General features: G+C 49.7%; 2 protein-coding genes across 10 annotated transcripts; both read right to left on the bottom strand.

Annotated features, from left to right (window-relative positions):
* Positions 1 to 3,416: 3,416 nt before the first annotated feature.
* LOC122677585 (NADH-cytochrome b5 reductase-like) lies at positions 3,417 to 27,687 on the bottom strand. Of its 9 annotated transcripts, XM_043877739.1 has the most exons (9): positions 27,593 to 27,648; positions 27,231 to 27,320; positions 22,111 to 22,365; positions 21,041 to 21,189; positions 17,859 to 17,946; positions 14,340 to 14,444; positions 9,999 to 10,202; positions 5,367 to 5,483; positions 3,417 to 5,279 (listed from the first exon to the last, which is right to left on the bottom strand). In XM_043877739.1, exons 2-9 carry the CDS (start codon positions 27,273 to 27,275, stop codon positions 5,262 to 5,264), a joined length of 981 nt encoding a protein of 326 aa, XP_043733674.1. In that variant the 5' UTR covers positions 27,276 to 27,320; positions 27,593 to 27,648; the 3' UTR covers positions 3,417 to 5,261. The 9 variants fall into 9 exon arrangements, with proteins under 9 accessions (XP_043733674.1, XP_043733676.1, XP_043733673.1 ...); XM_043877741.1 differs by lacking the exon at positions 27,231 to 27,320 and adding an exon at positions 22,922 to 22,996 and having other exon boundaries at positions 3,417 to 5,483; positions 27,593 to 27,664; XM_043877738.1 differs by having other exon boundaries at positions 3,417 to 5,483; positions 27,593 to 27,647.
* On the bottom strand, positions 10,725 to 12,603 carry LOC122677587 (cytochrome c-like). The gene has a single exon (XM_043877747.1). It carries the CDS (start codon positions 11,991 to 11,993, stop codon positions 11,508 to 11,510), a length of 486 nt encoding a protein of 161 aa, XP_043733682.1. The 5' UTR covers positions 11,994 to 12,603; the 3' UTR covers positions 10,725 to 11,507.
* Positions 27,688 to 27,732: the final 45 nt, after the last annotated feature.

Raw genomic sequence — 27,732 nt, 5'->3', positions numbered from 1 at the left:
TTTGGTGATGGCTGCATGCTTCAATGTAGGTGAAAAGCATTTTGCAACCTGTACAGGACTCCACATGTTAGCAAGGTAATGCTCAAAATCCTTCAAGATAGGCTTCAACAGTACGTGAACCAAGAACTTCCAGATGTACAAGCTGGATTTAGAAAAGGCAGAGGAACCAGAGATTAAATTGCCAATATCCGCTGGATCAAAGAAAAAGTAAGGGAATTCCAGAAAAATATCTACTTCCGCTTCATTGACTACATGAAAGCCTTTGACTGTGTGGATCACAACAAACTGTGGAAAATCCTTAAAGAGAAGGGAATACCAGACCACCTTACCTGCCTCTTCAGAAATCTATATTCAGGTCAAGAAACAACAATTAGAACCAGACATGGAACAACAGAATGGCTCCAAATGGGGAAAGGAGTACAGGCTGTATATTGTCACCCTGCTTATTTAACTTGTATGCAGAGAACATCATGTGAAATCCTGGGCTGGATGAAGCACAAGCTGGAATCAAGATTGCCAGGAGAAATATCAACAGTCTCAGATATGCAAATGATATAAATCTAATGGCAGAAAGCAAAGAACTAAAGAGCCTCTGGATGAGGTTGAAGAGGAGCATGAAAAAGCTAGCTTAAAGATCAACATTCAAAAAACTAAGATCATGGCATCTGGTCCCATCACTTTATGGTAAATAGATGGAGAAAAAGTGGAAACAGTGACAAATTTTATTTTCTTGGGCTCCAAAATCACTGCAGATGGTGACTGCAGACACAAAATTAAGACACTCCTTGGAAGAAAAGCTATGACAAAACTAGACAGCATACTAAAAAGCAGAGATGTCATAGTGCCAACAAAGGTCTGTATAGTCAAAGCCATGGTTTTTCCGGTAGTCATGTATGCATGTAAGAACTGAACCACAAAGAAGGCTGAGCACCAAAGAACTAATGCTTTTGAATTGTGGTGCTGGAGAAGTCTCTTGAGAGTCACTTGCACTTCAAGGAGATCAAACCAGCTAATCCTATAGGAAATCAACCCTGAATATTCACTGGAAGGACTGATGCTAAAGCTGAAGCTCCAATCCTTTGGCCACCTGATGTGAAGAGCCAACTTACTGGAAAAGACCTTGATGCTGGGAAAGATCAAGGGCAGGAGGAGAAGGGGGCAACAGAGGATGAGATGGTTGGATGGCATCACCAACTCAATGGACATGAGTTTGAGCAAACTCCAGGAGAGAGTGAAGGACAGAGAAGCCTGGCATGTTGTAATCCATGGAATCACCAAGAGTCGGACATGACTTAGTTACGGAACAACAGCAAAGGACTCCATGAGTGTTAGCTGTTTATTATTCGCATGTTTGATATCCAGGATATACTGAGCACCCTTCCATCTGGGGACACAGTGAACAGGGATGGCTCCCAATGTGCTCACACACAGAAGAGACAGTTTGATGAGTGCAACAAGAGAAGAACACACAAGACTCTGCTCAGTAATCTAGCCCAGGGTGCAGAGGCAGGTAAGGCTTCAGAGAGGCAGTGACACTAAACTCAGCCCTCTAAAGACAGGGAGGCAAAGTGAATGGAAGATGGGAGGATGGAACGGGCAGAAGGAGCAGTAGATGTGAAGGGACAAAAGGACGTAAGGGAACATGCTTAGAACATAAGAGTTGGGGGTGGGGGAGTGGCAGCAAGATAAAATAAGCCTAGACAGGTAAGTAAATAAGTAAGTGAAAGTTGTTCAACTGTGTCAGACTCTAAATTCTCCAGGCTAGAATACTGCAGTGGGTAGTCTGTCCCTTCTCCAGGGGATCTTCCCAACCCAGGGATCGAACCCAAGTCTCCCAAATTGCAGGCAGATTCTTGACCAGCTGAGCCACAAGGGTAACCTAAGAATACTGAAGGGGGTAGCCTATCCCTTCTCCAGCAGACCTTCACAACCCAGGAATCAAACTGAGGTCTCCTGCATTGCAGGTGGATTCTTCACGGAGCTATCAGGGAAGCCTGGAGAGGTAAGCAGAGCCCAGATGCCACACCCTGAGTAATAGGGAGCCACTGATGGATTTTAAGCAAGGGAGTGATAGATTCTGTGTGTAAGAAGCAGTCTAGGCAAGCTCTGGAGAGCCGCTGTATACCACTGTACCTCCACTCAACAACGATGTCTCCTACACTTCGGGAGGTCTTCTCTGGTAGTCCAGTGGGTTAAGATACCATGCTTCTAATACAGGGCGCGTGGGTTTGATCCCTGGTCAGGGAACTAAGATCCCTCATGCTGCGCAGTGTGGGCAAAAATTTAAAAAAATTTTAAAAGGGTCTGGCTGCAGTACGGGAGGGGTATGGGGGAGAGGCAAGAGGCTGAAGACCGAGGATGGGAATGCTGCAGGGGTGCAGTAAAACGCGATGAGGGCCAAACCAAGGCAGCGCTGATTTTGTCACATCACTCTGTGACAGCATTCCCAGGAGAGACGGGAGGAGTGGGCCAGCCGATGGGAATCTCACTGTGATTCAAAGAGGTCCGTGCTCACACACCCCGACGAGTCCTCTTGGGCTCACTTATTATCTTTTGAGGCACAGGACCCAGCCACCAGCTCTCAAGCTTCTGGACGATGTGAGCCCTTCGGTATCATGGTACCAAGGACATGGCTGGGTTCTCACCAGCGTCCCAGGATAAGAAGCCCCACCAGCATCCAGAGCACACAGATCCCACATGGAAGGAGGGGAAGGGGAGGGCGACACATCCTAAGATGAGAGGGGCCGTCAGTTTTCACTGGGTGGTAACATCTGCACACCAAATATCTAACATGGGACAAAGACAGACATACAAGAACTGCCCCAGACCCCTCACTCCTTAGGTGGGGACCCCTGACCACCCGTAACAATGGTGAGAGGCCTCCACCCTCAGCGCAGTGGTGTGTCTTAGCCTCCCCCAGACTAGCCTAGAGCCAGCCATTCTCCTGGTGCTCCTACTTCCAATTTTAGCATATTCATCTCTTTAAGAATAACAACTTTAATTCCTATCTTCCTTGTCATACTGTAAGCTCCATGATGGAGATTCCCAGAACTGCCCTCAGTGGCTCAAACAGAGTCTGGCTCCCAACTGGCCCTCCAGGAGTATTTGTGAGTAGAATCAATAGGACATACCAATTGAGGGAGAGGAAAAGGTGGACGAAGATGCCCCAACTGAGAGATCCTGAGAAAGGAAAAGTGCCTCGCCTAAGTCACAGGAGAGGCGGAATGAGGTCACAGTTCCTGTCTGGGACCTCTGCTGCTCAGAGAAGGGCCTTCTCCTTACCCTAGGCTGAAAAGGGGCTTTGCAACAGACCAGGATTCCCTGAAGCTCAGTCCATGGAAGGCTGGTCTCAAAATGTTCTCTAGTTTAAAAAGCCTGGGAAACCCTGGTTAAAACGAAAAATCTTTCTTCACCACTGGACTTTTCAGAATCTTTATTATGCTCACATGCACATAATTGCTGGCAAAGGCCACAGGCTGTATTCCCCACATCTATTTGACCATGGAATGCTGTCTGTGAAACTTGGTTTGAAACCTTTGGCACCATCTCCCAATGGCCTGTCCTTATTTATTGAACATGGCACAGCACAGTTTTGTTGCAACTTTTTGGGCAGTGCAGGAAAACCCTATTTCACAATTGAAAATGAGTCCAAGCCCCAAGATATAAATGAGATAAAAACAGAACTGCTCTGGTTGTAGGGGGTCCTGGGGATCCCACCCAGCTGCCATTCCTTCACGCCTCTCATGCCAGGAACTATGCTATCCTACAGAGTCCAGTCTAAAAAAACCACTGGTACAGAATCTGTGGACAGGGCTGACATTATAAATCTGGCTTCTGAGCTGGCCCCGCCATGAACTGTTTTATATAAGGCAGATCACATGGCCTCTCTGGGCACTGGTCTCCACATTGATACAATGAGTCTGGTAGATGGGATACTTTCTGGAGTCCTGAGCTTTAACCTCTGATAGGATGAGGACTGGGCTTCCCAGGTGGTGCCAGTGGTAAAGAATTCACCTGCCAATGCGGGTGGCATGGGTGAGTTCAAGCCCTGGGTCGGGAAGATCCCCTGGAGGAGGGCATGGCAACCCATTCTACTATTCTTGCCCACAGAATTCCATGGATAGAGCAGCCTGGTGGGCAAAGAGTTGGACACAACTGAAGTGACTTAGCATGCACGCACGCATGTGATGAAGACTGTGATTTTATGACTGCAAAACTCTACGATTTTACGGTCCTTTGATTCTGAGATTCCATGGCTTAATATTCCCATTCTGGGACTGCCTGTAGCCAGCCGGAGCTGGTGCAGCAGACAGGAGCACAGGCTGCAAAAAAGCAGAATTCATTAACTGCAGTGCGCTGCCCAGGAGCACTGGGTTCCCTGGGGAGGGCATGCCCCATGCAGGATGGAGCGGGTGGCGTGTGGAGGGGAGGGGTGAGTGGATGGGAACCAGCAGCAGCTCAGTGGGCAGAGCAGCGAGAGGGACCCAGGTCTCCCGACTCCTGATCTATCTTTAGATCTCCATAGCAACCATCACCAGGGCGCTGAGCTGCAGGCGCGGGCTGAGCTGGCTGCCTGCAGGAGGGAGGGGCATTAGCTTCCTTCCATGCCTCTTTTGCCAAGGAAAGGACTCTGGGCTGGGCTCTTGAGCCAGGAAAGGGAGACTGAGAGGGAAGCCCTTTGCAGCAGGAAAGGCCTGGGGCCAAAAGAAAGGTAGTCTAGGGCCCCACCTTGTTCTGAGATGTGGTCAGGTCAAAGAAGCCTCGACCTTCATTGTGTCAGGTTCATAGCACTGGAGGCCCAGACAGCAAGTTCCTCCTTCAGCCTCCCCTGCGGTCATTCCCTAAACAGTCAGTGAGCACCTCATCTGAGCTGGCCCTCCTCTGAGCTGGCCCTGAGGCCACAAGAGATACACAGACTTCAGGGAAAGCAGGCTTTGGCTGAGAATCAGGAAAGCCCCTCCCAGGCCTCCTCCAGCCAATTCCTACTCAGCTGGGACCTGGCTCCCTCCAGGAAGTCCTCCCTGACTGCCCACTGTGTACTTTCCTGTTCAGGACTCCTACAGCCCCATCCTTTCTCCTCCCAGCAGAATGCCTGTCGGAGTGTCAGTGACCTCGTGGGATGGATGAGAAATGGAGGTCTGCAGAGGCAAAGATATTTGTCCCAGGTCACCTGAAGCATGAACAGTGGTCTCCTGTTCATGTCTTCGGATTCCAGTCTGTGCTCCTTCCTGCTTCCCAGTACCGGGCCCCAGGCCTGAGCTTCAGAAGTGAGGCCAGGCCTAGAAGAGGAAGTAGGAGTCCTCAGCCAGGCCTGCGTGCAGCAAGTACCCAGCTACGTCCTTAGTAAACTCAGCTGATCCGCACACCAGGGCGAACGGCTTTCTCCGACAGGAGCCGACCAGCTCTTCAAGCAGGTCCCGGTCCAGGCGGCCAAAGTGGGTCCTGTCCCGGTAACTCCAGGGAAGCTGCTCCAGGGAGTTCTCCTGGGAGGATGAGAGACAGTGGGGGTGACTCCTGGGCGTCCTCAGAGTTCACACTCTCTGCTCCTCTCTGCCAAATGAGGAACCTGAGCCAGAAGGGCTAGGGGGAACCAAGCTTCACCCAGCCCCACTATGGGCCAGGTACTTCCTTCCACGGGGACTCAGGTCCCCCCTCACAGAAGCCCGTGGGCCGGTAGGCACAGGTGAGGCACAGGGAAGGGGAGGGATGTTCCTGGGACACACGATGAGGTGGGGCAGCACTGGGACCAGAATGTGGGTCCCATCATTTCCACTGCCTCCCAGGAGCTGTTGTCCCTGACACTCGGGGGAATGTTTTCTCACCGTGACTCTTGGTCTCCCAGCATCTTTCTAAGGTTATTTATCACCGTCACGCTCACAGCATAACTTTTGTGCATTTAAGTTTTCAATTCACTTGTTGAGTTAACCAATGTCTACCGAGTGGACTCGATGGACATGAGTTTGAGCAAGCTCTGGGAGTTGGCGATGGACAGGGAAGCTTGGCGTGCTGCAGTAATGGGGTCACAAAGAGTCAGACACGACTGAATGGCTAAACTCACTGACTGAGTGGACTGTGCCCGGCCCTGTGCTAGGCAATGGGGACAGGACAGCTGCTCCAGGCAGACAGGGCTCCTGGCCTCATCTGGCTGTGTATCAGCGACCCCAGGCTGCCTTAACCAAGAGAGGGGCTTATTTCTCTCACATGGGAAGGCTAGAGGTAGTATTCTGGGGGTGTATGAGGCCCCAGGCTCTTTCTCGTTCTGCTCCTCTAGCCTTAGCTTGTGGCTTTCATCCCCAGGGTTACAAAAGAAAATCTCCACTACCAGCTGACTTGGAAAAATTTCTTTTAAGGAAACATTTTCTTGAAGTATAACATATGTATACGTATGTCATATATTGTATATGTATTGACAGTTTGGAGAATTTTGACAAAGAGAAGAAGCCATGTAACCAGCGTCGAAAACAAATAAAACCCCAGCAGAATAGGGCTGTCGCCTCTGCAGATGCTGTTGAGGTGAACTTCTCATTCTTAGAGCCAAGCTGCGAGACAGGATGGAGAGAGGGACGTTGGGGTTGGAATGCAAGCTTTGTCACCACTTTCTGGTGAGTGACCATGACCTCTCTGAGCTACCGTGATGAGTGATGAGCACAGGGTGATGGAGAAACCCTGAAAGAGGCTCCGTGAGAGCAGGCCTAGAATCCCAGGCGCACTCAGAGCCCATCAGACCCCGAGGACCTCTGAGGATAGTGCTGTGCTGCTCACAGTGGATCCTCTCTGACGATCCCCATCTTCTCGTGTGCCCTTTGTGCTCTGACCTGCCCAATGGGCCCCCTCGAGGTCAGGAACCAGCAAGGCCTACTGGCCTTGCCCCTCCTTCCCACTGCCCCATCCCCCCTCCCTCCCTGGCCAGTTCGTTCAGTGCGGCTCACCCTGACTGTACACCAAGAGATGCGTGGGGTCTGGTTGCTGCTCAAGTCGGGAGGGGACCCTCAACAATGAGGAGGCAGCAGGGTGGGTGAAGGAAAGCCTGGGCCATGACAGCAGAAACATCTACACCAGCCTGGAGGCTCAGGGAAGCTCCCAGGATGGAATTACACCTCTGCAGAGAGATGTGAGGGATGAGTGGGCGTTAGCTTAAGAAGTGGGAAAAAGTGCTCCCGGCGGGGGGAACAGCACGAGGAAAGTCAGAAAAGCACGGAGCACTTGCGACCACAGGCAGACCAGTGACACCAAAACGCAGCATGCAGTGAGTGGGTGGAGGAGGGCCAGGATGGGAGGCTGCAGAGGGCTGGCACATAGTCCTGAGAGCCATGGGGAGCCAGGGAAGGGCAGGAAGCAGGGCGGCGATGTGGTCAGAGCTGCCCTTCCAGCGACAGGATGAAGGACAAATATGCAAGTGGCCTGAATAGGGAGACCCTTGACGATGTTGTCGCTATGGCCCAGGCAGCAAATGGAGTAGAGGGAGCATGGACAGGCAGGAGGTGCCTCTCACTCCATCCTCCCCAACCTGCCCTTGCTATTGACAGCCAGCCCACTCGCCTGCCCAACCCCAGGGCACCAGCATCATCAAAACCCTGGCCCAAGGTAGAAGGTGCCCTATCGCTGGTGAACTTTAGCTCTGCCCTCAAGCCCAGGCTCAAATGCCATCTGCCCTGTGAAGCCCTCTCTGCTTGCTGCCAGCATCCTGAACACCCTCCACAGCGCCCATCCCTGTGCTGTCTTATACCAGCAAGCAATAAAGCCATGGCCTCTCCACCAACTTGCTGTGTTACTTTGGGCAAGGTTCTTAACCTCTCTGTGCCTCAGTTTCCACATTCATTAAAAGGCCATGATGGCGGTACAATCCTCCTAAGATTTTGGTGGGGACTATGTGAGTATATGCAGAGTATATCATGAGAAACGCTGGGCTGGAAGAAGCACAAGCTGGAATCAAGATTGCCAGGAGAAATATCAATAACCTCAGATATGCAGATGACACCACCCTTATGGCAGAAAGTGAAGAGGAACTAAAAAGCCTCTTGATGAAAGTGAAAGAGGAGAGTGAAAACATTGGCTTAAAACTCAACATCCAGAAAACTAAGATCATGGCATCCGGTCCCATCACTTCATGGCAAATAGATGGGGAAACAGTGGAAATAGTGGCTGACTTTATTTTCGGGGGCTCCAAAATCACTGCAGATGGTGATTGCACCATGAAATTAAAAGACGCTTACTCCTTGGAAAGAAAGTTATGACCAACCTAGATAGCATATTAAAAAGCAGAGACATTACTTTGCCAACAAATGTCCATCTAGTCAAGGCTATGGTTTTTCCAGTAGTTATGTATGGATGTGAGAGTTGGACTGTGAAGAAGGCTGAGCACCAAAAAATTGATGCTTTTGAACTGTGGTGTTCAGAAGACTCTTGGGAGTCCCTTGGACTGCACGGAGATCCAACCAGTCCATCCTAAAGGAGATCAGTCCTGGGTGTTCATTGGAAGGACTGATGCTGAAGCTGAAACTCCAATACTTTGGCCACCTCATGCGAAGAGTTGACTCATTGGAAAAGACCCTGATGCTGGGAGGGATTGGGGGCAGGAGGAGAAGGGGACGACAGAGGATGAGATGGCTGGATGGCATCATTGACTCGATGGACATGAGTTTGAGTAAACTCCGGGAGTTGGTGATGGACAGGGAGGCCTGGCGTGCTGCGGTTCATGGGGTCGCAAAGAGTCGGACACGACTGAGCAACTGAACTGAACTGATATGAGTTAATACACATACAGTGCTTAGAACAGTGCCAGGCACAAAGAAAATGCTCAATGAAGGGAAGCCCTTGTCAGCCATCTCTGTGGCTGCCTCCACATATATAGGTGAGCACCTGGAGGCCAGGAAGAGGGCATCTTCAGTTTTAAGCAGGACTGGCCCTCCCCTCACCCCTCCCCCTGGCTGTCCACTAGTCCTTTGCTTCATCTCTGACCTTGGGCACTGCGGTCACTGTTCACGTTCACCAAGCATGACATCCTGGGTAATCAGGCCACTGAGCATTCCTCCTGATAGACAGACCTGGGGGCTCTGGCTCCTGGGGACCTCAGGATCTCTGGTTTCCTGACAGCCCCCCATCCACAATGTCGAGGATCACGGAAGTCTTAGGGACCCTCTAAAGCTGCCTCCAGAGGTAACTGATGAGAAGGGTGCGCCAAAGTACAGGGCAACGAGGCTGATCCTGAGCAAGAGAATGGAGGGGAGACACCAGCAGGGGACCCCAACCCAGGGTGTGCGGGAAAGAGAAATGAAGCTACAGACTAGGGGAGGCAGATGAACAGACAGCTGAAGGCCTAGCTTGAGGTAAGGGGCAAGACAGCCCCCCAGCCTGTGCTGTGGCCCTGAGGGGAGGTCCCAGAGCTGTGACTTGAATGAATGGAGGGATGGGGAACCAGAGGGAAGAGGGCTCAGGAAGCAAAGCTGCTTCTAGCGAGAGTGGCTGGGACTTGCACGGAAAAGACCCTCACACATGCCTTGGACTCGGATCCAGTTTATTCCACCAGCTGTTGACAGTGAGTGCCTCCTCTGTGCCTGGCACTGGGTGAAGCACTGAGACTGGTTACCCAGAAACATGTCCCTGCCTCAATCAGCTCTGACAGCCAGAGGATGTCTGTGCTTGGCCCACTGCTTCCATCACCAGGCCCCTTGCCCACACAACGGAGGATGCTGGAGGGTGGATGGCAGGCAGCAAAGCATGCTGGGTGAGAGCTAGCGCTCTGGAAGCAGACAGCCTGGGGCTCAGATCCTGGCTTCACCCCGTCTGGCAGGATGACACAAGCTGGTGCCTTCACCTCTGAGCATCAGCTTTCCTCATCTGCATGACGAACATGACAACACAGGCACACGCTGTGGGTTCCACCAGAGGCGAGAATGATCATTACGGCACGGGTCAGAGAGCCCACAGCAGGCCCTCGGGAGGGGTTCAAGGGGACAGCAGAGTCTCCACCAGGGACGGAAGTCATCCCCTGGGCTCACCTGGCTGAGGACAAAGAAGGTGCGGACATTCCAGAAACGGGCCTGCTCCTGGAGGAAGGTTTTCATGTAGATGCCCTCAAAGGTCTTGAAGCAGCCGACCAGGGTGATGAAGGTCTCGTCCTCCGCGTTGTCTGTGACGCTCTGGAGGATGGGCAGCATGGGAGCCAGGCCGGTGCCGGCAGCCAGCATGAGGAGCTCCCCGTACTGGGGAACAAGACGGTACATGACAGGGGTGGGTTGGGAAGGGGTCTTACTCCACCTACCAACTATGGGGCCTTTTCCTGGGCTTGCTTGAACTGGATGGTACTGTCCTTCTGGGGTGTCCTCCCCAGCCATCTGAGTTCCCCTCTCTACCCCCTCCAGGGAACCCTCTGTGCCTGTGAAAGCTACAGCTTGTGAGGCCTATGGAACAGAAATCATGGAATCCGGAGGCTGCAAGGAAAAGCAGTGGTGCAGGCATCCTACAAATGGCTGGCTGCCTTCTAAAGCATCCCCACGGGACTCTCCTTAGATACTTCTGCTGACAGGCAGCCCTCTAGATCAAACCAGTCAATCTTAAAGGAAATCAACTCTGAATACTCATTGGAAGGACTGATGCTGAAGCGCCAATCCTTTGGCCACCTGATGCGAAGAGCCACCTCATTGGAAAAGACCCTGATGCTGGGAATGATTGAAGGCAGATGGAGAGGAGGGTGACCAAGGATGAGATGGTTGGATGGCATCACTGATTCAGTGGACATGAATTTCAGCAAACTCTGGGAGACGGTGAGGCTCAGGGAAGCCTGGCTGCAGTCCATGGGGTCGCAAAAAGTCAGACATGACTTGGCGACTGAACTATAAGCCCACTACTTCCCAAGAAGTCTTCTGTGTTACAAGCTGACTCCCCTTGCCAGGGAGGGCTTCTCATCTCACAGTGACCTGAAACCTGCTCCAACCAAAGCTCTGCCCACCACCCCCATCCCGGCCCTGCCCTCTGGGCTGCTTCCTCTGCCCCAGGGCCACCTTGCAGATATCTGAGGACCCTGGCTTGGATCCTGAGCCTGCTCTTCTCTAGACTAAATGAGATACTATACCTCAGTGCCTGGCACAGTGCTGGCCCAGAGAGCCAGGCAATAAAAGTGAGCCTCCAAGAGGCCCCTGTTCCGTCGACTCCCCCTCTCCAAACCTGTTTCCTGGCTCTAGGTCTCTTTAAGGTCAGCGCTGTGCAGGTTAGTGCCTGACCCCCACAGTGAGGTGTTCACCTCTATCCTTTGTAGGTCTCTGTGAGTGCAGTCCGAGTTTCCACTAGCTGTAGTGACAGCCACTGCACACCACACTACTGCAAGGAATGCTTCCTGGACTACCACGGGCCATGCAGATCTCGGGGTAAACCCTCAGCCCTATGATCCGGGCAAATTCTTTCACCTCTCAGAGCCTTGGTTTCTTCACTGGTTTGAAAAAAAAAAAAATAGACCTCTGCAGAAGAGCACCTATCTCAGGACTGCTATGAGGATTTTTTTTTTTTTTTTTTTACTCATTGGTAGCTTTTTTGAGATAAGCTATCAAGTCCTCCCTCTCTCCCTTCTTCTTAATGCCAGGAAAGATCATCTTTGTTCCAGGGATGTACTTCTTGGGATTCTCCAAGTACTCCATCAGCCTCTCCTCTTCCCAGGTGATACCCTTGTTCTTGTTGGCATCTGTGTAAGAGAATCCAGCAGCCTGACCCGTCTTTTGTCCAAACAGACCATGGAGGTTTGGCCCGGGCTTGTGCTTGCCTCCCTTTCCCACAGTATGGCACTGGGCACACCTCTGAACAAAAATCTTCTTGCCCTTCTCAACATCACCCATTTTTAAATCATTCTTTCTCTGTGCGCGACCGAGAAGTTCCCGCTCACAAGCCGAATGCCCCACTTTCTCTGCCATGAGGATTAAAGAGATGACAAGTGTCTGGTACGGAGCCTGGGACCTAATGCAGTTAGATTCCTGCCCCTCACAGCCCAGCTGCCGGCCCATCATCCTGTCCTGTGCTCCGATTCTCCCAGCCTCCAGTCACAGAGTCTGCCATGAATCACCTCTTTCTCCCATCACTGCTCAGGCACTCCTCTGGGGAGCCTCCCCTGAGCCACAGGCAGGTCTTCGCACAGCCCTCCGCGAACCCTCTTCACCCTGTGTTGTCATCAATGTGTGCGCCTGCCTCCCCATCAGACTGGGAGCATCTGGAGGACAGGGCTCATCTGACCCATCTCTGGGCCTCCAGGGTCCAGCACTGGCCTGGCCCTGGGTGAACCCCTATGAATGTCTGTGGAACAAATGCAAGACAGATGCTAACATGCCAGTCTCAGGGCTGACGTGAGCCACTTGCCATGAAGATGGTTGCAGAGTGGCAAGACTGGCCTGCACCCTGGCACCCTCACAGGAGCAGAGCGAAGCCTCAGCCACAGTTTCAGTGGCCAAATGTTGGCGCGTGAGACGCCATGTCTTTTCCTTCACGGCTGGGCCCTATGCCCTCTCAGACAGCAAGTGTGGGGCTTTCCCATGGGGTCTGCGGATGCCAAGGTCATAAGACTGCTATGTCTGGGAAGATGGCCTGCAGGAATTCTTTATTTCTTCTTTTAGCTTCTTTATATCTGCAGATTTTGGGGGGCAATGAACACAGATACTACATTTGTAGTAAGGAGAATACCAGTAAAAGCTATTTTTAAGTTACACAAAAAGAATGGACACACAGACATAGCAAACAAACTTTGTGGGGACTTCCCTGGGGGTTCAGTGGTTAAGAGTCTGCACTTCAAATGCAGGGGCACAAGTTTGATTCCCAGTGGGGAAACTGGGATCCACATGCCGCATGGCATGGCCAAAAAAGAAAACAAACTTATGGTTACCAAGGAGGAAAAGAGACGAGGGATGAATTAGGAGTTTGGAATTAACATATGCACACTGCCATATGTAAGCTAGATAACCAACAGAGACCTATGGTATAGCACAAGAAACCATACTTAATATTTTGTAATAACCTGTAAGGGAAAAGAATCTGAAAAAGAATGTATGTGTGTGTGTGTGTATAACTGAATCACTCTGCTGTATACCTGAAGCTATCACAACATTGTAAATCAATTACACTTCAATTAAAAATAAAAGAATAGAGAGGAAGAATGATTCATTTTTTTCCATTTGTTTTGCTTTGTTTTCCTCATTATAAAGGTAATAGGTACTCATTGTGGGTGATTTGGAAAATATAATGAAGAAAATAAAAATCACCCATAATTCCACCACCCAGAGATGCTGACATTTTATTGCTTTTTTTTTTAATACTTTTTCTGTATAATCTAACTTAAGTTTCCTAGCTTGTTGTGTATTCAGTATTTTACTTAGTATTGGTCACTTGACCTTATAGCATAAGCATCAACATCATTTATAAACATAATTTTTAAATCCAGGATAATAGTCTATCAAGTATCTGTAACCCAGTGTACTTAATTGCTGTTGTTGGATGTTCAGCTGTCTCCAATTTCTTGCTATTATAAATAAGCTGCAATGAACATGTGCAAGAGGCAGCATTTTGGATTCTTCCCATAGGACAGACTCCAGAAGTGGAAGCACTGGGTCAAGGATGTGAAGATTCCTAAGACTCCCAGTGGTGGTTTAGTTGCTCAGTTGTGTCCAACTCTTTGCAACCCCATGGACTGTAGCCCACCAGGCTACTTTGTCCATGGGATTTCCCAGGAAGGAATACTGGAGTGGTTTGCCATTTCCTTCTCCAGGGGATCTTCCTGATCCAAGGATCTAACCCAGGTCTCCTTCATTGCAGGTGGTCTCTTGTATTGCAGGCAGATTCTTTGCCAACTAAGACACAAGGAAGTCCCAAGTCCCTAGTACATACTGTCAAACTGCTTTCTTATGTGCACAAATTGATGAGAAACTAGTGTTTTTTCCTAGGAACGTCAGGGGAGGACTTGAACATGCCATGAAGATGAGGGGAAGCACCCTTGGCCTGGGAAGCAGGGGACTTCCAAGCAGCAAGTCACAAGGTGTACTTAGGGAGTGGTCTCCACAGTCTTGTAAATGGCCCGTGAAACTGGAAAGAGATCTGAGAGTCAGCTGGCGTGAGGACCCTACATGCCTAGCTCATAGTATGAATTTTTCCAAGCAATGTTCAGGCACAGATGGTTCTGGAACATGGGCAGTTTTGTTTCCTAATACCTGTCCCATCTCCTCCCATGTCCAACCCCAAGTATACTCTTGGCATTAAGTCTGGGCTCAAGAAGAATGCCACAATGAGATTCTATGGCCTGAAACATGAGAACCGCAGTCCTGGAGGCTAAGCTGGGAGGGGTCTCCTGAGGACGCAGCGTGGGCACTGACCTGGTTTGGTTTATAGAAGAAGCCTCCGAAGGGTCCTCTCCAGAAAGCTGTGTCTCCTGCTTTCCAGGACTTGACATACTGGGACATCAGCCCAGTCTGGTAGCACTGCAAACAAACCAAGGGAGATCTCATTGGGGTGGGCATGCACTGCCAATACAAACCAAGCTCAGTACTTTATACGCGTCAGCCTCAAGCTCAGTACTTTACACACGTTGTCTCATTTAATCCTTCTAATCATCCATGAAGTTAGTGCTGTCAGTCCCTGTTTTCAGATGAGGCCCAGAACCTTACACAGAAGGCAAATGGTAAGAGCAGGATGAGAATCTGTATGACTATCGGCCTTAATTACAAAGGTCTCAAACCAAATAACCAGGAGCCACACAGGTAACATAACAGAGTGAAGAATCAGGTATGAGGCAATTAATGGCACCTAACAGTCTCAGCGTTAGGCAGACAAGAGTGAGTGGTGGGGACTAAGGTAAATTGGTGAGCGAATTCTCTTTCTAAAGGAAGAAGCCACTTTGCAAATTCCAGTACCCAGTCCACAGGGCCAGTGATGCCAGATCTTCTGACTTTCTAAGAGGGGCAGGAAATCCATATTTTTAAGAAAATTTTCCCATTTTTGAAATGTTAGCAGTTAATTTAAAATTTTAAAACACTATACAGGCCAAAACCAAATATATTTGTAGGTAGAGGCAGTCTGTGGGCCACTCATCTGCAATCTCTGCATATCCCTATACTATCTCCTGGCTGGATGAAAAAAAATGAAGGTTGTGGAGGGGATTCCTCATGGGAGGAGGGCAGTATGCACTTGCTGGGTGCCCACCCACTCTGTGCTAGGCGCTATGCTGGGGCTGCAGGGAAGACAGCTGGACCTTAAGCTCCATGAAAGCAGCCAATGCCTGAATCATGGAAAGGATGTAAACATCTAAATGAACAAATTAGTAACCCAGATCAGGCCCTCCTAAGTGTAAGGAGCTCAGTCTAAGAGGGACCTAAGGCTCAGACATAGACAAGGTAGAGACTACCTAATGCCTGAGGAAGTGCAGTGTCTTCCACTGGACTGGGGTTGAGGAGAGCTTCCTGGAGAAGGAAGCAGTGGGGCTGGACCTTGAAGACTGGATAGGATCAGACTCACTGGAGATGGTTGCAGAAGGGCACAGAAAATTCTGGGCGTCAGGTGTGGTATGCTCAGGGGTAGGACAGCCCAGGTCATGTTCTAGGAACAAGTGGACACGATAGAGGAGGGGTCAGGGGGGAGCGCTGGGAGAGAGGACTGGAAGAGTGTTTGGAGAAATTATAACCAAGCCTGAAGGAGAGACTGGGTTTTGGTCACCAGATTTGCTTTTAAGCACTCGCAGCCACTTCTGGTACCATCGCTGCCTTCCTTGGGCACCAAATGCATAAAGCAAAGAACGTCCTTGGCTGACCTGGAAGAGGTCTGGGGAGGAGGCTACAGTTTTTCTAACTTGCTGAAAGATACATTTCAGTCCACTCCTTGTTTTGTGGCCCCGGTCCTGGGGAGGCACAGCCCCAGGGGTGGCCTTAAAAGCCCTATGGCACAGAGAGAACTCAAGGAGAAAGGAAGGATTTTTCTGTGCTTCTGGCACCCACACAGAGCCTGGCACAGGGTAAACCCTCAAAACACATTTGTTAAACAGAACTGACACTAGACTTGTTCTTCCATTTGGGATCATATTACCCAAGGGGCCTTGGGACAATATCATCTCTCTGAGCTTTAGTTTCTTCATCTGCAAAGTGGGGAGAATATGATCTACTCTGCAGGGTGGTTACAAGGTTGAAATGAGGTAATTAAAGAGCTAGACGCAGTACCTGGGGCCCAGAAGGTGCCTGAGAAATGGGAGTTCCCCCTTCCCATCTACAAGGGAGCGTAAACCTTAGAAAACCCGCCTGCCTTCCCAATTTGCCAAGACATTTCCAGTTCTTCCCAGCCAGTGGCTTAGGGATAATTAAGCATCTCTCTGAAGAGAGGCTTTCTGGTAAACGAAGGAGAAAATCAGCCTTGCAGCTGGGAACGATCCAGCTGCCCCGAAGTACTGTCTCCAGGCTTATCCTTTCAATAGAAACACACCCAGACAAGCAGCTTGGGGAAGTGGGCCATTTGGAGAGGATTTGTGGAATCTCCCAGACAAACAGTTGCGTGGAGAAGGGATCCCATCCAAGCTTATGTGTGAGGGAATAAATACTCGAGCTCTGAAGGCAGGCGGGGAAGGCAGGGGCCATAGATGGTGCTAGGTACTCGGAATCAGGAGGCCAGGGCTTACCCACCACTTGCACTTGTTACTACCTGGGGAGTCTCAGGCACTCCTGGGGTCTCAGTTTACTTGTCAATGAAAGGGGGATAATTTCTGTCCTACAAGGGAGACAAAGGATATGAACACCTAAAGATAGGTGTTCCCTAGGATTCTGTTTGGGAAACGATCCAGAGCTATGTATTAGGCTGACTCATGTGAAACTGCTGGTTCCGTAAGTCAAAAATGTTAGCGTGTCAGCAATTTCATGTAGTTCAACCCAATTATTTGTGCACGTAATTCGAACTTCATGACTTCTTATACATTTATTGCCTACTCCTTGGGTCTCTGGAACATTTTGCATCCAGCCCACTTTGTTCATCTCATCTCTACCAACTGCACAGCCCACCTTGGCTGCCCCCACAAGCACATCTCCTTCCACCACTCAGACTGAGTATAGTTCCCACCAGACCCTGCTCTATTTCACTTCTCCCTGCCTTTGGCTATCCACCCCTGGAACGCCACCTCTAATCTGTACTCTTTCTTCAAGGCCCAACTCAAATGCCCCAGCCCCTGCCAACTCCTTGCATAAGGTAATTTCAGTTAGCTTGGTCCCCAAGGAACTTCATGTCCCGTCTTTTGCCTGTGCATCCGCTCTGTTCCAAGACGAATGACTGGAAGTTCCCCAAGTCATGCCCCCTTGGCTGCCGTATGTACGCACTGCTCAGCACTCAGAGCTTCCTTCCCACTCCTGAGCTTAACACAGAGCTCACACACACAGCTTCCTCCAGGAAGCCCAGCCCACTTTCCCTGCAGCCCCAGGTGCCCTGAGCTAGGCTGGGGCTTGCTGCATCTACCACCTTGCAGTGTCCCAGTCTGGCCCCATCTGAGGGTGGGCACTGGGTCTGACTCCCCCTGACTCCCCCCCTGACTGCCCATGACTTGGTTCCCCTTTCCCTGGCTCAGTGCTCACGCTCCATCAGTCGTAAGAAGGTGAGGAGGAAGAGCTTTACACTTCTCAGTCCAAGGCTTTTGTTCATAAAATCTATCGGGAACATGCCCTCTGTTGGTAATGCAGCAGCCCCTTTTCCCTAGGAAAGGAGCTGAGAAAGGGCCACCCCCATTGTCTCTGCTCTTCCCTCCAGCCAGCCTCCTCCCATGTGAATCCTGGCTTTTCCCACGTCAAAGGGAAGTGCCCAGCCCCGATCAAGTTGGCAAATGGAGGTCCAGTCCTTGGCTCTTAGAGCAACCGTGTGAGTTGACTTACCTTGATTAAAACTTCAAAGTATCCTTCTGCATTGGCAGGGCTGATGGGTGTATAGGCTCTCTGAATTTCTAAGTCATCTACTGTCCCTCTGGGAAAGAGATGCACTTCGTCAGGCAGTCAGCCAGTCATTCAACAAATCCTTAGAGTACCTAACCTGTGCCAGGCTGGTGAAAGTGAAGCTAGGGGCCCAGTTATCCCAGTGGTCCTCACTGAAAGGCAGGCAAGGTGGAGCAGAAGAAAAGAGTACTGGGCTCCCCCATGACTGCATGTTGGCTGTGAGACCCTGGGCAGGTCATTTAAACCTTCAGTTGCTCCTTCTGTAAAATGGGGACAATCACCCACGCCCCTGCTATGTGGTTCCATTGGAATTACAGATGAAAAGTTTCTTCAAAAAACACACTGATGATGTGAGCTGTTTTAGGATATCACTGGGGTTTTTCCTGACCTCTTCCCAACCACAGCATGATCAAGATAAAAACAGCTATGTTTAACAAGTGTTTAACATTTAGCAAATATTACCACATGGCAGGAGCATTGGAATTAGAAAGGATCCTCAAAGGTGCCCTCATCCAAAGCTTGACCTGATGCATGAATCCACTCCAGTATTATCAACAAGAGGGCCAGAAGAATAATCATGCAGACATGTTGTATTAAGTGCCTATGATGCACCAAGTATATTACAGGCAGTACCTCATTTATTGCAAACAATAATGAAAATGAGGAAACCACGGCTTAGAGAAGGGATGTCACCTGCCTGAAATCACACAGCTAGAATCAACTGTAGCTCTGTCTGCTTCAGAGCCAGGCTCCTTACCACTACTCCTCAGAGCTTCCCTGGAACACCCAAGCACCCCTTTCTTGAACCTTACTATGTACAAAATTTTCTCCTCCAAGGTATGCCAAGATTAAAAAGGCTCATCCTAATGTATCAAAAGTTGGGCAGAAACATTCAATAAATGCTTACAGAACAAGGAACTAACAAACAGAACATATGGCATGGCTTGGATGCAAAGGGCACTGTGACATTTGCTATGACAGAGGTAAGTCACAGGCACTCTCATCTCAGGGGAACCTCAGAAGGCCTCTCTGAGCTGGGTATTAAAGGATAAGCCAGCCACTAACACATGAAAATGGGGACAGGAAGTAACGCGAAGAACCTAGGCAAAAGCTTGTGCTGTGCTGTGCTTAGTCATTCAGGTATATCCAACTGTTTGCCACCCCATGGACTGTAGCCCGCCAGGCTCCTCTGTCCATGGGGATTCTCCAGGCAAGAATACTGGAGTGGGTTGTCATGCCCTCCTCCAGGGCCAAAAGCTTAGAGGTAGTTTAATGTAGGGCAAGCCGGGAACTGGTGAGAGGGGCAAGCATGTTGGTGGGCAGCAAAGAACTTGGTGGGCTAGGAAGCTGGGGCTGTGGGCTGGCGTGTTGCTGGGGAGGTGCTGTGGAGCATCAGAAGGGGTCTGAATGAGGAGGGACATGGGTGTCCTGAGAGTGACAGAGACAGTGGAGAGGGGCCAGACCAGAAGCAGGCAGTTCTGGGCATACCTGACTTATGCATGGAGGGTTTCTTGGGCTCTGACCTGTCCTGTGGTTCCTAAAGGAACAGTGACCTTTAAGGACCGCCAGCCAGGCCACAGGCCAGAATGAGCTGAATACAAACACCAGGGGTCAGTGTGAGGCAAGTGACTAGAGTGTGATGAGTAATAAGCTCTCTCCTGGTTTCCTTCCTGGCTACACCTTCTGTCTCCTTTGCTGGCTCTACCTCCTCTTGCCAACACTGTAAATAGCGGAGTTTCAAGGGTTCAGTCCTAACTCCTTCCTTCTTTGAATGTCCCACATGCTCCCAAATGCCATCCAGGTATAACAATATACCTGGATGCTTCCAGATCCATGCCTGCAGCTCAGATCTGTCTGCTGAGTGTCAGGCCTAGAGAGCTGACTACCTGCCAGATGCCTCCACCTGGAGGTCCCAAAGGATCTCGTCCCTGGGTAGGTGGAGGTGGGGATCGAGGTGGGAGGCGAGGACAAAATTAAGCTGGGAGGAAGAAGGAAGTGCAAAGGAGTGAAGGGCGTAATTCAGGAGGCAGGCTGTCTGGGCTTGAATCCTTATTAGCTGTGTGATACTCTTATTTTCAATTTCAGTCTCCTTTCTATCAGCTGGTGCTAATTGTATGAGGTTAACGCCACAAGCTCTGGAGACACACTGTTTACTTTCGAACCCTGGCTCCAACATCTGCCAATTGTGTGATCTGGGGGAAGTTATTAAACCTCTCTGACTTCAGTTTCCTCTCTGGTATGATAATGGTGCCTACCACACAGGATTTTGTAAACAATAAATAAGCTCATACGTATGAGCATAAACTGTGTGAAAAAAGTGTTGTTATTATTTATCATGAAAATACACTATCTAGGTCAATTCCAAGAGCCCTCTAAGTCATGTATCACAGTGTTTACTCTGAAGATGGCAAATGGAAGCTTTAGGAAGGTTAAGCAAGTTGCCCGAGACCACACTGCTAACAAATGGCAGAGCAGGGCTGCAAAGCCTGAGTCCTCTCACTACCTGAGTGTAGCGTAGGACGGGGTCCTTCCACTACCTGAGCGTACCATAGGATGAGGTGCTCCCACTACCTGAGTGTACCGTAGGATGAGGTGCTCCCACTACCTGAGTGTACCATAGGATGGGGTCCTCCCACTACCTGAGTGTGCTGTAGGATAGGGTCCTCCCATCACCTGAGTGTGCTGTAGGATGGGGTCCTCCTATCACCTGAGTGTACCATAGGATGAGGTCCTCCCATCACCTGAGTGTGCTGTAGGATGGGGTCCTCCTATTACCTGAGTGTACCATAGGACGAGCTTCTCCCATTACCTGAGTGTACTGTAGGATTAAGTGCTCCCACCACCTGAGTATACCATAGAATGAGGTGCTCCCACCACCTAAGTATACCATAGAATGAGGTGCTCCCACCACCTGAGTGTACCATAGGATGAGGTCCTCCCATCACCTGAGTGTACCATAGGATGAGGTCCTCCCATCACCTGAGTGTACCATAGGATGAGGTCCTCCCATCACCTGAGTGTACCGTAGGATGAGATCCTCCCATCACCTGAGTGTACCATTGGATGAGATCCTCCCATCACCTGAGTGTACCATTGGATGAGGTCCTCCCACTACCTGAGTGTACCGTAGAATGAGGTGCTGGCCAGGCCGCAAGCCGAGTTGGCTGTTCCCAGGTAGTGCAAACCGGACAAGGTAGGTGTCCTTGGTGAGCCTGTCTACAGCACTGATGAGGAAGGCCAGGAAGGTCTCTGGGCTCAGCTTGGAAGGGCAGCTCTGCAAGAGGAAAAGATTCACCAGCTAGAACTTGGGACTCAAGAGACAGGCAAGCCTCCACGAGCATCCTCCCCACAAGGAGGGGCTATTGCGGTTGACAAGTTTTCTGTATAAAAGTGCAGCCCCACCTTCCTTCCCTTTCAGGCTCTAAGAACGCCAGAGCACTTTACATCAAGGTCACTCTGCTCTGAAGCCTTGCATGGTTCCTCTCAGCCCCAGGATAAAGCACAAGGTCCTTAGTTGGACACTCTAGTGCCCGTGGATGGGTCCTGAGTCTCATTTTATCTCCCAAGCATCCAGTGTCAGACCTTTCTCTGTTCTCCACAAGAACACCTCGTGGATTCCAACCTGTAAGTCTTTATTTGCTCAAGCTGTGTCCTCCATCCAGAACACTTATTTCCAATGTATGAAAAACCCACCTATCCTTGAAATCAGCTAAAATCCAGTATGCAGATTTAGAAATTGATGGGACCTTAAAGATGACCTAATCCAATACCCTTATTTTACATGTGGGGAAACTGAGGCCTAAGTGGTAGTGACTTATTTGTACAAAGTCACCACCATGAGCAGGGGTTCAAATTCATGTCTTCTAAGTCTCAGTCCATTGCCCTTAATATTCTACCCCCTCCCAGACCTCCTCCAGGAAGTCTTCTCTGACTGCCCAAACTCACAGATCCTGTTCTCCTGAAAATGCACCCACCCAATTCACTCCTGGGTCCTTCCCTCACTATACCACCCCATCCCCCACTCCCCAACTCAAGGCCAGGCTTTGAACCTGGGTCAATCTGCTTCATCAGGCCCACTCTTTTCCCTCTGCTGCAGAGTCAGAGGAAGCTCCCTTGAGCAGGTACACCGTACGGGGCTGAGGTCAGGTGGATGCTGACACCCGGCCCTCGTATCTGAGGAGCACCCCCCCCTTACCTGTGTCTCTTCCCTACGCAGCAGGCTCCTGTCCTTGCTGGCTCGGGCAGCCTCCCACCTTGCCAGATCTCGCTGGTAGAGGTCGAACACACAGGGCGAGCAGCCACTGCCGCAGCACTGGGAGGGCAAAGGCTCCACCGGCCGAAGCTGCAGCCAGGCTTCCTCTTCGTCACCTTCCTCCCCCTGGCCCATCATCAGTGGGGCTTGATCAGATACTCTTCCCAGAGCAGGCCCAGGCCCTGCTCCCTTGCCAGCCTGGAGGAGGGAACACATGTGGTTACACTCTGGGCACCTCTATTCCACTGGTTCTCCCTGAGGCCAGCAGGTGCCAAGCTCCGTGTGAGCACAAGGATGAATCAGTCCTTGGGTCTGCTGTCTACGGGGAGGAGGCAGACAGGCACAATAATCCCAACAGGCAACCACGGTTTCTTGACCTCTTCCCATGCTCTGAGAGCTGGATCAAGATTACAAAGAAAATCTCACAACATTGTTCATCAGCTATACTCCAACATAAAAGAAAAAGTTAAAAAAAAAAGATTACATAGAAAATTTCATTGAACTTTTAAAATACTTTAAATGATGAAGTAAAACATTTATGTACAATTTAATAATTGTTATAAAAGAGCCATTTTGTAACCACCACTCACTCAAGTAAAAACAACCTTGCTGGCATCCCAGAAGTCGCGCACTTGTGTCCTTTCTGATCACACCTCCGCCCCCCATAACCACTATCGGTTTCCTTGCTTTTCTATACTCGGTCACCTTTGTTTGCAATTCTATCTACAATTTATCAGATTTGCTTAGTTTTTACCTTTATATGAACAGCTTCCCAGGTGGCTCAGTGGTAAAGAATCTGCCTGCCAAGCAGGAGGCTCGGGTTAAATCCCTGCATTGAGAAGAAAAAGAAATGGCAACCCATTCCAGTATTCTTGCCTGGAGAATCCCAGGGACAGAAGAGCCTGGTGGGCTACAGTCCATGGGGTCACAAAAAAGTCAGTCATGACTTAGCGACTAAACAATAACAACAGTATCATATGAATGTATTCTTCTGTGCCTAGTTTCCTTCGCTTAGTATTGTTGGTGAGTCATCTACCAAATTGCTGTTTTATTTAATCTTTACAAGGCCAGCCCTGGAGGTGCCATTTTATGGATGGGCAAACTGGAGTCCGAAGAGGTTTAATAACTTACCCAGGGTCACATGCGTGCATGCTAAGTCGCTTCAGTCATGTCCAACTTTGTTACCCTATGGACTGTAGCCCGCCAGGCTCCTCTGTCCATGGGATTCTCCAGGCAAGAATACTGGAGTGGGTTGCCGTGCCCTCCTCCAGGGGATCATCCTGACCCAGGGATCGAATCTGCATCTCTTGCGCCCTCTGCATTAGCAGGCAGGTTCTTTACCACTAGCGCCACCTGGGAAGCCCTACCCAGGTCACAAAGTTCCATAAATGATGGCACTGGGACTTAAACTCTGCTCTGTCTGGTCTCAGAACATATTGTTCTTCATTTTTTTTTTTTCCTTTTGATATTGTTCTTCAATTACAGGAAAACAGGAGAAGGAGGTGGTGATGGTCCAGGTGAGAGCTGATCTGGACCAGGACAGCTTCAGAGAAGATGAGAGGAGAGGGGACAATGAGAGAAATCCTGAAGCAGGAATTAACAGAACACAGAGACTGACGGATGTGAGGTGAGCAGGTGAGGGGGAGAGAGGGCTGAAGCGACATCCAGGTGTGTGGCTTGGATCCTTGGGTGGATAGTGGGTCCAAAAGGAGTTGAGTTTTAGAGGAAAGAGGAAGGGAGGGAAATGGTAAGTTCAGTGAGAGGTACACTGAATGTCTGTGGGGCATCCAAGGGCAAAATCTAGTTCCATTTGGATTAAGCAGGTCTAGGAACCTGAGTCTAGAGATGGAGCTCTGGGTAACGGACAACAAGGAAGGGACGGGCTGGTGGAGAGCAGGCTGGGGCCTCTGCGAAGGCCCGCCTGGCTTCCTACAGCACTCACAGCACTTGGTCCAGCCCTGGTCATGGTAGGTGCTCAATAAATGCTCTTCCAGCGGATGAGTCTCCACCCTATAGCATTTCACACTGTTCAGAAATTACAAGTTTACATGTTTTTCTCTTCTGAGATTGTGAACTGCTTGAGGGCAGAGACCTGTTTTTTATTCATTTTATGAAGCAGCACAGTGTATATTTAAAAATATGCATGTTATATGAAAGGAAGAAAGGAAGGCAAGGAACTTGGTTTCAGGGCCATTAGGTAAATATTGAAAGATAGACCAGGGAGGAAAATTTAAATGGTTATGATTTATTTTGGGATGTTTCTGTGAGGGCAGTTTGGGATTTATCAAGGTTTTCTGTATTTATATGTGGAACTCTACAGTTCATATAGAAATAGAGCTGTCATCTCACTTGCAAGGAAACTATTCACTTAAAATCCCACAGGCAAATCAAAATAAAGGGGGGAGGGGTCTCTTCTCCCCCTCTTGTCTGAGAACAGAACTTAGGGGAAATCTGATGTCACAGAACATTACTTAAAATGCAATTATGACTAAAACCTCCAGTTTTTGCTATCCTCCCACTCGTTTGACACTTACTGGGCAGGGGCTGCTGAATGAGGTGCTGGGACACAGAGGTGAGTGACACTACTCCTCTATGTCCTGGAGGAGCTCCTGGCCTGGAGGAGTCAGACACTAAGCAGATAATAACTGGGAAAAGAATAGAGGTCACTTACTGGGCCAGTCTGTCCCAAGCACTTTGCACTGTCTCACTCTGCTCCCGACAGCCATAGGTAAGGAGGCAATGCATTTCTTTATTTCACAATGGAGAAAACTGTGGCTAGGAAGCCAGAAGTGGCAAGGTTAGTGCATATACCTGGTCTCTTAAGACTCCAGGATACTCTTTCTCCCTAGATTTCACGCTTCTGCAGGGCAGAGGAGAGTGTCTTCATCTCCAGTTCCCAGTGGGCTGGGCTGGCACACCCACCTTGTTAAACTGCCATTGAATTTTATGGGCCCCCTGGAGCCTCCCAAGGGCAGTAGCTTCATGGGTGCATAAAATGCTAAAATCAAGGTGTGGGTCAAGTCTGTGGAAAGGCGAGGAGCAAACCACTATGCCTGCCAGAGGACATGGAAGACCCATTTCTTGGTTACCAATCACTCCCCAGGAGTCCTAACTTTTACAGTCTTTCCCACTTTTTCCACTTCCCATACCCATTTACATTGGAGTTTTCTATGGGCCCAAACAATGTGCTTCCAGTCTCCCCCAACACTATCCATCAGCACACCTGCCACCAGCTCTGACCACACGTGTCCCCTGCTTCGCAGTCTCCAACAATCCCCCACTGCCTACTACACACAATCCAACCTTCTTGCCTGGTGCCCAACATTCTTCCTGGCCAGAACTTGCCCAAATGCTCTTACCACTTACTATCATTGATTTTAGAAGGGCAGTTCCTGTGTATGCCACAAATCTCTCTCTTGTAAAGGAAAGGTTTCTCTTTAGAGGAAAGAAAACCTTCTTCTACTGCTAGTTCAATGATTTCAGGAAGGTTCAGCAGGCTAAGACCGTCTTGAGGGCAAGTGTGGTGTCTTATTCTTTCTGCATTCTACCACCAAGCACAGGCCTGGCAGACGGAAGGCTCAGGCAAGTGGTGAGTGCTCAGTTTACAAACAAGGTCTGGGAGCCAGGCATAGTGCTCGGTGCTGGGATACAGCAGAGGTTAATAAAACATGGGCGCTACCTTCACGAGCTTCCAGACAAGAATGGTGCCACATCAGTTCAACCCATTCTTCCTGCATGTTATGTACCAGGTTTGTATTAAAAATGAATGAGATCTGGTTTCCTCTATATGCTGATTTCTTACTCCCAAGAGGTTTGGGAGAAATAAAGTGAGCTAAGCTAACAGAAGGAGCTCTGTTAACTGTAAACTGCTATACAGTGTGAGAGTTATTTATCTATCTTTGCCTTAAATTTACTTTCTGGATTTTACTAATCCCACTTTCCCTGCTATTTTGGAAGTGATTAGAGAAGTTGGCCGTGTCAGTTATGAATTTTAAAGATCAGTTAGTTTCGCATCTCCTCTCAGCCTCTACTTTTTGAGTCTAAGAAGCCAGGCCTTGACACATGTTGCCTCTGCCTGGATGACTCTCCACACCCTCAGACCCTGCTTCAAGGTCACCTCCTCTCAGAGCCACCCCCTGTACCACCTCGTTCTCATTTTCTAGCATAGCTGGCTTGGACCGGTTTCGTGGAAGTCAATTTTTCCTCAGACTGGGGTGGGGGAGGGGATGGTTTCAGGATGATTTGAGCACATTAGATTTATTGTGCCTTTTATTTCTATTTTGTGGCAATCAGGATATTCTGCCTTTACGTTAGGGTTAGGGTCTATGTTCCTATAAGAATCTAATGCCAGCTGCTGAACTGACAGCAGGCAGAGCTCAGGCAGTGATGCAAGTTGATGGGGAGTGACTATCCTGAGGGTTGAGGACCCCTGCTTTAGCAGGTACCCTATTTGCTTATTCATTACATCATTATGTATTGATTCATTAAATGTATATTTACTATGTGCTCAGCATTGATCTAGAGGCAGACTTCACAATAATGAAGAAACAAAAACTCTTGCATTCATGGAGCTCCTCGCAGTCATGGAGCTTATATTCCAGTGGGAATGTCATTAAGATCAAAATGAAAAATAGGCTATGTTCAGTGTTAAATACTAAAAGAGGAAGACAACTGAGGGAAAGGGATATTAAGTGTGTGTGTTGCAATTGCTATTTGGTTTACTTGCTTTCTGTCTGTATCTCCCACTTAAACTGTAAGCTCTACATCGCACATTTGTTTTATTCACCAGTGAAAACCCGCTACTCAACAGCGCCCGACACACAGTAGGTATTTGATAAACACCTACTGAACAAGGAGCAAGGCACCCCTCTGCCGCTCTGGCCCCCCTCCTAGAAGGCGAAAAGGGACATTCTGAGGAAAGACGAGGAAATGAACTCATTTTGGGCACTGGGGAGGAGGCACGCAGTGTGTGAGGTCAGAGCGGCCTCAGCGTGGTGCAAGGGCCACGCTCAGGCTCCACGTCAGAAGTGGTGGAGAGAAAAGAAAACTTACGGGATACCCACCACGTTCTGTACGCTGCGTGATTGTGCTAGTTTAGGCGTTTCCATCCCTATTTTGAGGCTTCCAAGTTGGCGGAGTGGTAAAGAATCCCCCTGCCAATGCAGAAGATAAGAGATGTGGGCTCGATCCCCCGGTCAGGAAGATCCCCAGGCGGAGGGAATGGCAGCCCACTCCAGCATTCTTGCCTGGAAAATTCCATGGACAGAGGAACCTGGCCAGCTACAGTCCATGGGGTCGCAAAGAGTTAGACTCGACTGAGCACACAGACACATGCTTGCTCCTAAGAAATCAAGGTTGTCGTGAGTTCAGGTTTTAAGTCCTGAAGCTCTCCTAGTTCGTTCCAGCTCTCACCACAGCCACTCACCTACCCTCCTGCGCTTCCCCTCAGGTAAAGATCTTGCAGGTTTCACTCCCACCCGGGAGAGGTGGGCAGGGTTCCACCTGTGAAAAAATGTGGACGGCCTGCGGGGTGGGGCAAGGCAAGAGTTACCTGGCGGTGATTGG

Source organism: Cervus elaphus, chromosome 20, assembly GCF_910594005.1.
Source record: "Cervus elaphus chromosome 20, mCerEla1.1, whole genome shotgun sequence".
NCBI classification, from domain to species: Eukaryota; Metazoa; Chordata; class Mammalia; order Artiodactyla; family Cervidae; genus Cervus; species Cervus elaphus.
This window is presented reverse-complemented; position numbering and strand designations above follow the sequence as displayed.

Coding starts and splice junctions, on each gene's coding strand:
- LOC122677587 (XM_043877747.1), bottom strand. CDS start 11,993: ATGATGGGCCGGCAGCTGGGCTGTGAGGGGCAGGAATCTAACTGCATT.
- LOC122677585 (XM_043877738.1), bottom strand. CDS start 27,275: ATGGAAACGCCTAAACTAGCACAATCACGCAGCGTACAGAACGTG. Junction 22,366..27,230: donor CACGCAGCGTACAGAACGTG/GTGGGTATCCCG, acceptor TCCCTCCTCCAG/GCTGGCAAGGGAGCAGGGCC. Junction 10,203..14,339: donor TCTTCTATAAACCAAACCAG/GTCAGTGCCCAC, acceptor CTTGTTCCCCAG/TACGGGGAGCTCCTCATGCT.